Source organism: Sander lucioperca, chromosome 6, assembly GCF_008315115.2.
Source record: "Sander lucioperca isolate FBNREF2018 chromosome 6, SLUC_FBN_1.2, whole genome shotgun sequence".
NCBI classification, from domain to species: Eukaryota; Metazoa; Chordata; class Actinopteri; order Perciformes; family Percidae; genus Sander; species Sander lucioperca.
In genome coordinates this window covers 11391803-11400983 of record NC_050178.1, presented here as the reverse complement: position 1 = coordinate 11400983, position 9181 = coordinate 11391803, and the positions used below count along the sequence as shown (strand labels likewise).

Below are 9181 nucleotides of genomic sequence, written 5' to 3'. Positions count from 1 at the left end.
TCCTCTACTATGCGACAGTAAGTTGCGTGGTTATGACACAATCGTTAGCCTATTTTTACAAAACCGTATACTACGGAGCCATAACGTGAGGTACAAGGTAATGGAGCCTTTTATACATTGTTGTGTTTCTTTAGAAATAAACAATGGACAAATAAAGTCTTTAAACGCTTCTGTTGGTCCATTCTTATATACAGTCTATGGGTACGTACAGTCTATGGATACATGTGACAGATTTCTTTAATTCATGTAATTCATTGGTTTATCGAAATGCTGACGTACACGTCTGTCTTCCAAATGCACCAATGAAATCGATGCATTACACTCCTCTAAAATTCCCGGTACATCCCCCTACCTCCTCCCTTCTCTTCCGGATTTTCTAGCGTGACCGACGTTTCGTGTCTGTTTAGACTTAAAAGTAAGTTAAATTTAAACTGTGTGTCGATTAGGTCATGGCTAACTGTGTTTTTAATACGAAAGCTACTCGACGGTTGGTTTTAATTACGGAAAATGTGGCGTTGCTGTAACAGAAGCCGCTGTCACAAATGGAGGACAGTGAGCGTTATAGGAAAAGCACTGGCCGCCATGCTGTCTCTGTTCGCTCTAAATACCATGTGTCACAGTTGTACGGTGCGACACTGCCGGAGAAGTAGAAAGTAACGTTAGGCTACATCTTAAGTGAAGCACAGTGAAATACAAACTCTTAACACCGACCTTTGATTCTTGTCCGAGTGAGATTCTAAGTCTGAGCATCGTTTCAATATACGGACAGCTAACGTTAAAGCTAACGTCAAACTGGGCTTCTCCCAATAATATTCACTTAACGTAGCTACTCATTAGAGAGAGAACTAACGTTACAGTATTCACACCATGGTATTCTGAACTAACTTATTTTATGCCTGGGTGTATGTTTAATAGTGTTTACTTCATGTAAGTACACCACGATGTCACAACGTGATATAGCTAGGTAAAAATAAACCTGCCAAATGTGGAAAGCATGACATGTTTCCATCACAATTTACTGGTGTCCATGTTGACATATTCACACTGCTCGTTTTGTCCAACCAACACTCCAAAACCCAAAGATAATAAGAGACCGGGTGAAGCAGCAAATCCTCATAGGCTTAATTATTTAAAGAAAAAAAAAAAAAAAACTTGAAATCAGTCAATTATCATAAAAGTTACCAGGTCGACTTTATGACGATATACTAATAATTTTACCTCTAAATTATTTTACGGCCTAGGTAAAATCAGCAAAGCCAAGTGTGTGTTTGTATTTTAACTAACTTCAAAAAAGTTCCAGCAGGTACGCGGGCAGCATTCTATTATTTTTCTCTCCCAGACTTGACGTCAGAGTTGCATAACTTGCAGAGCAGCACACATATTGTTCACCTGTCATTTTGTGTGTCTCTTCTGTCAATACAGAATGCGTTACGTGGCCGCTTACCTCCTGGCCGTGCTCGGTGGAAACACCAGCCCCTCTGCAAAAGACATCAAGGCCATCTTGGGCAGCGTAGGAATTGAGGCCGATGACGAACGCTTAAACAAGGTATGCCATTTAACAACGGTAGATTATGCAATTAAAAAAAAATAGATAAAATGTTTTCCCACAGTAGATGCTGTGTGGCTGAAGTTAAACTTTATATTTCTCTGCAGGTCATTAGCGAGCTGAATGGGAAAGACATCAATGCCGTCATGAACTCAGGTAAAGGCCTCTTAGTTAACATGCTTTGAAGATTTCAAGATGTCTTACATGGAAGAGGGCTAAAAAAATTATTTTTCCTTTGTCCACAGGCCTCTCTAAGTTAGCCTCCGTACCAGCAGGTGGTGCTGCAGCGGCCCCTGCCGCTGCTGCTGCTGGGGCCGCTGGAGCTGGGGCTGCGCCTGCTGCTGGTATGTGTATACCCCTCATTCTTACCTTAAGTTGATAAATGGATTTTTTCAGTTTCTCTAGGATTCCTTTAAGTACTAAATGGCATTATCGTATATTATTGCATTTCGATAGCAATGCAAATGCTATGATGCATTTAGCAGTCTTTATTGGAATTAAGTGCTGCTAAACATTCTTAATAACGTCTGTAGTGTTGACTGTTGTCTTTCTCCATCTCGTTTCCAGCGGAAGAGAAAAAGGAAGAGAAAAAAGAGGAATCAGAAGAGTCAGACGAAGATATGGGCTTTGGACTCTTTGATTAATCTGCATTCTCTGTGTTTAAAAAGCAATAAAAATGTAAAAGGTTTACACTCATCACATTGTCTTTTTGTCCTTTGCCTGTGCAAAAGTAATTATTCCCAAAGACATTACCACTAATAATAATTGTCTGGCTTTCAAAGCTTGATGTTGAAAGTTTTTTTGTTGTCAGCTAAAAATAGTCTAGACTGGGCAACCCGTCGTCATTAGGCAATCCAGACCCTGCATGTGGTCAGTCTGTCCTGCTGTTGGCCAGATAACCACATAATGGCTCCGGCTTAAAGGGACAATCCTTGATCCAACTATAACGCAGAGATAGCCCCACCACCACAACTCAAAACCGCATTAAAACCTGCCAACAGTTTTGTCATCTCATGTATTAAACAACCAATGTCAATAATTAACATTGTTATTTTTATTTTTACATTGGTGTTGTTTTTGAACAGCAGTAAAACAGGCCTTTTATTTAAACTAATGCTCAATAGAGAAACAAAATGCTGATTTTTTGTAACTATAACTCAGATTTTGTGGTAAAAAACAAAGTGTTTATGGGGAGGTAATTTACAAACAGATGTGAGACAGGTACTTTCACAAATTAAGAAAAGAAGTCTAGTAGATGGTAACGTTCTTCACTAAGCAATTACTTATGTAAGCCTCAACAGATGTTTCTCATGGTAAAATTATAGTTTTTTAACTAATACCATTAATAATGGCTGTAGTCCAGAAGCAGGGCCCTATAGTGCCTGCAGGGACACCTCAGTGCTGCAGAGCTGTAATTAATGTTATTAATTACACCTGTGCTTTCCGTGCTATGACGAGTCAACAGTGCTGGGAAATTTGTGCTGATCTAAGGGCTGGGACTGTGGTGTATAAATGAGATGTGAGTCATCAGTTGCATCACAATTCATCTTTTGTTATTTCATTTTTTTTTTCTTCTTACCTGACAGTCACCTGAACGTGTGTCAACAAAGTTTCAGACGTCACCTTCCATGTTGGGAAAATAAACAAAACTCATCTAAATGTAAAGTAGTTAGAAACATGAATGCATTATGTATGAAAATATTTAGATTCACAATTCACATTTAACACCAATTAAAATTCACATGGCAGTGATTGAGGACACCAGGACTACTGTTTTCACTGAGCGGTCTCTTCATCTTTTTCTCCATTTGCTTCTGCCACCCTCTTTTCCCTGACGCATGTGAGTACATGTGTTGCATAGCACTGTGCTGCTGGATGCACGAGAATCCCTTGTGAGCACATTAGTTCTGGCACGATATAAAGGCGGTCCTTCATTTTGTAGAAAAAGGCCTGCTGCAGGGGAACCTGAACCACAGGTGAGAGCCATCACTGCACGCTTTAAGCATGTAACTGACGGACTGACTGTCACATCTCATAATTACCTGACGGCTGGGAATCTAATACAGATGCCATCAACAATCTTTACAGAAGTATACACATGAACACATCTTTTACTAATGTTTAGCTGCATGATCAACCCACACTGTGCATAAGGTTGCAGCAGTAAGGTGTTGTTCATTCCTCCACCTTCGCACAACTAGCTTGCTTTATAAAGTTGAACAGTACTTTCAAAATTCAAATTTTTGACTTGTGACGCCTTAAATTAAAGCATTAGTCAGCTTGTCATTGGTTGCACATTTATACCACTGTTTCATCAAAGAGTTATTTTTTGAGACATTTTAGAAGATGGATAAGGTCTGATTATCCAGGAGCAAAAAGGCAAATCTATATATATTGTCTGAAAAATCAAACATAATTATGCGTCTTTTCCCAGACATCTGTCTTTTTAATTGTCTTGTAAGCCTTAAAATGTATCTCGCGACCCCTTGACGGTGTCCTTACCCCAGGTTGGGAAACACTGGCCACAGAAAAGGGACACTCCCATCCAAAAGAAACTGCAGTATTAGCCTCCAGCTGTTGGACATTACTCATTCTATTAGATTTCACCCTCTCTTCTAGTGAAGAAGGAGTGGATTTCTTGGAATAAAAATATTTGTACTCAATGATTATTTTACAGATGGAGTGAGGCCAAGAGTGCCATTAGCGTTTTAGTAAGCCTTGATTTTGCATTGCTCTATATATTGCAAAGAGTTGCACAGTTCAAGAGACAAGTTCAATTACCAAAGAGTAAAGCCTGACAGAAATGTATGGTGTCATAAATACAAAAAACACAGACACAAATTTGAGCATTAAATCATCTTTCAAATATGTAATATGAACGCCAGCATTCATGTCACATTTCACTTAGCTTGACTTATTTTAAAATCCTAGAAATATTTATATATATATATATATTGCACAGTGGTGTCTTATAGCTTATACACATCACAAGTTATTGCATTGCTCCTTTGTATAATTACAAATCAATATACAGGAAGTATAGAATTCAATGGTGGATTTGTAACAAAGAAAAAAGCATCACATTATTAGTGTCATTGTAGAATCAGCTATTTGTGAGTCTAAAATATTGCGTCATGTTTTAGGACTGTGATCTTACATGTGAAGGACACCAGTCAACTCTTTGAGAAGTACACACTCAAATGTTAATGGCAACAATTTGTCGTTTACAAGCTTAAAACTTGTTGTGTGAGGTACCCACACTGTGATCTCAAAAGGGGAAATTCATGCTTGCAACACATCCTGAGAAAAGTTGAACGCTTCACTTGCAGCAATGGTTTTGTTTTTGAATGTCTGCCTCTCAGACATCACTGTTGGACCCTGGATGATTTGTACATGCCTGTAAAAGACAACAAAAGAGTTATAACCTCTTGGTGTGTGACTGTTCATACTGTATGCTGCACTACAAATTAACTCATATACTGCACATACTTAAATTCAAGCTGAATCGTTATGTGGTTTAAATTTCACACAGAAAAAGAGCACCAAAGCTGTCTATGTCTAATGTTAAGTTTTCTCTGTTTTCTCTTTTTTCAACAGGTGTGATTCTTACCTGTTGGTATTTAAATCGGTCCTGTAGATAACGGTGCCCCAGGCCAGTGATGTGACCTATATTCTGTTTGGAGAGCCCGGCTATCCTGGCAGTAAAGTCCAGCGTAAAGGCCAACTTGACCAGCTCAGGTGCTGTCGGTAGGACAGTGGGAGGATTGTGGGTCGGCAATGCTTCGGTCTCCAGATACGCATCAGCCAACTTCTGGAATGAAGAGTATGACATCCCTTGAAAGAAGCTGTTCAGGGTGGGGTTGTCTTTCAGCTGCAGGTGATAAGGAGAGCCAGGCTGTCAGTAAATACAGTACACTTTGACCTATCAGGGATTTTACTGCTAAGAAACAAGCATGGTAAAAAAAAGGACACCATAAAACAGCCTAACCACTGCTAAAATACTGTTTTATTATTCTAGCAGGTGACTGGCCAATCAAACATGATGTTCTTGGAGTTTGTACTTTTTATTGTCTTGACTTTATAACAGCTGGTTATGGTTTATTAATGTGCTTTTGCTTTCTGTTGAAACTGCTCAAGCACAACAACACTTTATATGTATGTTACCGTAATTAATTCTAATAATTAACGAATTGCATAATCTTATAAATAACCCACTCTGTCTGAAGCATTTTCAGCAAAATTATTAATCGTTACGCAGTCTCATCAACTTGTTTGTTTTACTTAAAACAGCAATTAATACCAACCTTGATTTCTATGGCATCACCCTCCTCCTTTGTTAAATTAATGATCCTGTCGATAACTTCCTCTGAGAGAAAACACAAAGCAAGGGGAAATGTAATCAATATGCTGAACAACTAATGAAGTTATAGGAATTAATTTCATCTTTGAGTTATTATAATAATGCAGAGCTAAGACACAGCCAAGAGAAATGATAGGATGGTACATTTTTTTTTTTACTTCAAGTCAACCCAACTTTCACTACTTAAACCCATTACAAACTACATTTATCAGAGAAACTGTTTATTGTCTGGTGCTGTTTTATCACCAACTAAAATGCTTTGAAAGCATTTGAATACTGCCTCGCACTTGGCAAGGCTCAATGAATGCAAAGTGAAACAGTTTCTTACCATCAGAGAGAGGTTGAACTTCCTCTTTTCCTTGGACCTCGTGAACAATTTTTTCCAGTTCCTCTGACACCTTCTCGTAGTAATATTCTGTCGGTTCCACGCTGACGACAGCTGCAAAGAAGCAATCAATTATTTGTAAATGTCCTTCAGGATAAACAGCATGTGGTTAGAGCATTTTTTTTACAACCTATTTCCAATAAGTCTGGTTACATTAAGACAACATTTTAACATATTATTTGTCACTTCTAACACCACACAAATGAGGTTAATTTATTCAGTCGAGTTCAATCATCAAACTTACCCTCAACTCGTGTGATGTCAGCAGGTTGGAGATCTTTACCAGGTTTATTTTGTTTTGTAAGAGATAAGCGCCTTTTGGAGAACCTTCTTTTTATGGATTTTTTCCTCGTGGCCTTTCTTTTTGGTGAAAGGTCTGGAGATATGGGCAGGCAGGTTGTCACAGTGTCTTCTGCTGAGGTGGCCTCGGCCATCTCTAATGGACCGTCCTGCTCTTCATCTATCTCCTCGTCACTCTTCCGAGAGAAAAAATCAAGGAAACTTTTCCACAGTGAGGGCTTCTTGTTCTTCTTTGACTTTTTGGTGGGTTTCTCTGCTTCCTCAGGTCGTTTCTCAGGCGGCGCTGCAGGAAGTTCGACTGCAGAAAATGTACCAATTTTGTTGTCGTTTAATCCATCGGCCAAGTGAAGGGAAGGGTCACTGGAATGTCGTCTTAGCTTTCTTGGCATTGTCACCCACTTTTCTTTCCTCCCTGCCCTCTTATCCCCCAATGTCCCGTCATTTACGCTGAGGCTGCGCTTGACGTACACCTCCAGCAGACGGATTGTATCCTTGTGAGGCACAAAAATCAACTGGCCGTTATTGGGCCTTTGTGTTTCTGTCAGTGTTTCCATGGTGGGACGACTACAAGAAAAAGAAAACACCACACATACAATAGGTTACAAGATTGTTTTGCATCAAACGTCTGCCAATTTCAGTCAGACATCACTCATGCTCTAAGCCGCATTTTGGAAGAAGCCTTAAGAGCTGAAACGATTAGTCAATCAACAGAAAAATAGCTTGAGTCATTTTTCAAGCAACAATGCCAAACAATGCATTGTCCCAGGTTCTCAATTGTGATGATTTGCTGCTTTTATTTTTGTTTTACAGTATGTGATCATTAAGTAAATATATTTTGGGTTTTGGAGTGTTGGCCAGACAAAACAAACTATTTTAAGATGTCAATTTGGACATTTTTGTTTTACTATTTTATAGACCAAAAGATTAGTTAATAATTAATCAAGAAATTAAGTCAGCAGATTAATTAATAATGAAAGTAATCATTAGTTGCAGCCCTAAACTGTATTGAGGCTGGCACTAAGGACTATCTTCATAATCAATTAACCTGCCAATTATTGTCTTGTTGTTCAATCGATTAATTATTTGATCTCCTAAAAAATAGTGGACCTATAGATCAGATAGCTTGTTTGTCTGAACATAGAGTCCCAAGGTATTCATTTCATTATCACAAGAGAGAAAGAAACCAGGAAGCTAGAAAAATAACAAAAAAATAATCAATTATTAAAACAGTTCATCTCGTCGATTAAACCACATATATAGCCTAGAGACATACTTGTTTACTAAAAAAAAGTACTTGTTTAAAATGTTTATTATGTGGACCAGAAAGCATGAACTAAAGCCTTCTATTACAGTGCTAGTCTGTGGATCATAGCTGCAGAAAATGTAGAATCGTTTTCAAACACTGCTCTAAAGTCAGAAGAATAGGAATAAACTAGCAGTCATTTAATACTACAGGATAGCGCTAGTGTATCTATGGACTCACCTGGTCTCCTTCAGCAACAGTAGGCTAGAACCGTCCCTGCAGAGTAGTTACTGAATGCGACTAAAGTTGCCTCTGTCATGAAGGGACTAACGTTACCTGCTCACTATTTCCCCAACACATCTTTGGACACGTCTCTGCCCGCCTTCCTTACCTGCAGCCGCCTACAGTTTGGTCATATTTAGGCTGAATATGTAAAAGTAGGCGGGGACGACGGGGAAAACCATAAAAGTCTTCCTGCTTTGCATGTGAGCTCAGGCGTCAGAATGTAACTTGTTTACGGTTTCGCCGGAGCTCTCGGTTCTGCTGTAAATCTGCCCCTCCCCGGTGGTTTTGCCACGTTTTACAGGAAGTAAAAGCTTTCATTTGAACATGTGTTGTGTTTGAATAGCCTAATTAAGGAATTGAATATGAATTACGAGTTTGCCAGAACAACACAAGCTGCATCATATGAAGGCTATGATATCACCAATGGGCATATGCTCCTGAATATCTGTGTTCACATATAACAATGGTCCATACCCATCATTCATTCATTTATTTATTACTTTATCTTCCCAGAGGGGAATTGGTTTGCAGTGTGTTGGTACAACATTTAACATAGCCTACACAATAAAAGCATACACAGAGTCCGCACATTGCAGACAAGACACACAATGGTCAGTGTTTATGAAGCCTTCAGTAAATAATGGAGCCAAATATGGAGTTGACTAAAACAAGGGGGACTTCCAGAGGTTAGGGTTTATATATAGGCCTGCAGTACAGTAAGGTGAAAGATTATTAATTACATTTTACTTGAGCTTTTTTTAATCTTTTGTTTTAGCTGTATTGATTTTATGTTGCATGTTTTATGTCTGTCTTTCAACATCTTGGTTGTTGGACATCGTTTTTTTCTAGTGTTGAACAGAGTTTTACTTCACGCACTTATAAATATTATCCCTTGGATCGGTGTGTTTTTGTAGATCCAGAAGAAAAAACAAAAATTAAACAAATTAGATATTGTATTGATGTATTGAATACACACTGTACAATTATTTTGTTTTGCTGATCAATTTGGAGGCTTTAGTTTGAAGTGCTGTTGAATAGTATGGTTATGCTGGTGTGTTTCTA

The 9181-nt window shown here is 38.6% G+C and overlaps 2 protein-coding genes across 2 annotated transcripts; one reads left to right on the top strand and one right to left on the bottom strand.

Moving 5' to 3' along the window:
- Positions 1 to 206: 206 nt before the first annotated feature.
- Positions 207 to 2242, top strand: rplp2 (ribosomal protein, large P2). Its single transcript, XM_031301899.2, has 5 exons — positions 207 to 415; positions 1423 to 1546; positions 1654 to 1702; positions 1792 to 1890; positions 2114 to 2242. The coding sequence occupies exons 2-5, from the start codon at positions 1424 to 1426 to the stop codon at positions 2188 to 2190; spliced, it is 348 nt and encodes a 115-aa protein (XP_031157759.1). The 5' UTR covers positions 207 to 415; position 1423; the 3' UTR covers positions 2191 to 2242.
- A 1397-nt stretch (positions 2243 to 3639) lies between these two features.
- LOC116051454 lies at positions 3640 to 8366 on the bottom strand. Its single transcript, XM_031301898.2, has 6 exons — positions 8075 to 8366; positions 6536 to 7155; positions 6235 to 6345; positions 5851 to 5912; positions 5157 to 5417; positions 3640 to 4943 (listed from the first exon to the last, which is right to left on the bottom strand). The coding sequence occupies exons 2-6, from the start codon at positions 7143 to 7145 to the stop codon at positions 4905 to 4907; spliced, it is 1083 nt and encodes a 360-aa protein (XP_031157758.1). The 5' UTR covers positions 7146 to 7155; positions 8075 to 8366; the 3' UTR covers positions 3640 to 4904.
- Positions 8367 to 9181: the final 815 nt, after the last annotated feature.

Coding starts and splice junctions, on each gene's coding strand:
- rplp2 (XM_031301899.2), top strand. CDS start 1,424: ATGCGTTACGTGGCCGCTTACCTCCTGGCCGTGCTCGGTGGAAACACC. Junction 1,547..1,653: donor ATGACGAACGCTTAAACAAG/GTATGCCATTTA, acceptor ATTTCTCTGCAG/GTCATTAGCGAGCTGAATGG. Junction 1,891..2,113: donor TGGGGCTGCGCCTGCTGCTG/GTATGTGTATAC, acceptor TCTCGTTTCCAG/CGGAAGAGAAAAAGGAAGAG.
- LOC116051454 (XM_031301898.2), bottom strand. CDS start 7,145: ATGGAAACACTGACAGAAACACAAAGGCCCAATAACGGCCAGTTGATT. Junction 6,346..6,535: donor TGACATCACACGAGTTGAGG/GTAAGTTTGATG, acceptor GCTTCTTTGCAG/CTGTCGTCAGCGTGGAACCG. Junction 4,944..5,156: donor ACCGATTTAAATACCAACAG/GTAAGAATCACA, acceptor TGTCTTTTACAG/GCATGTACAAATCATCCAGG.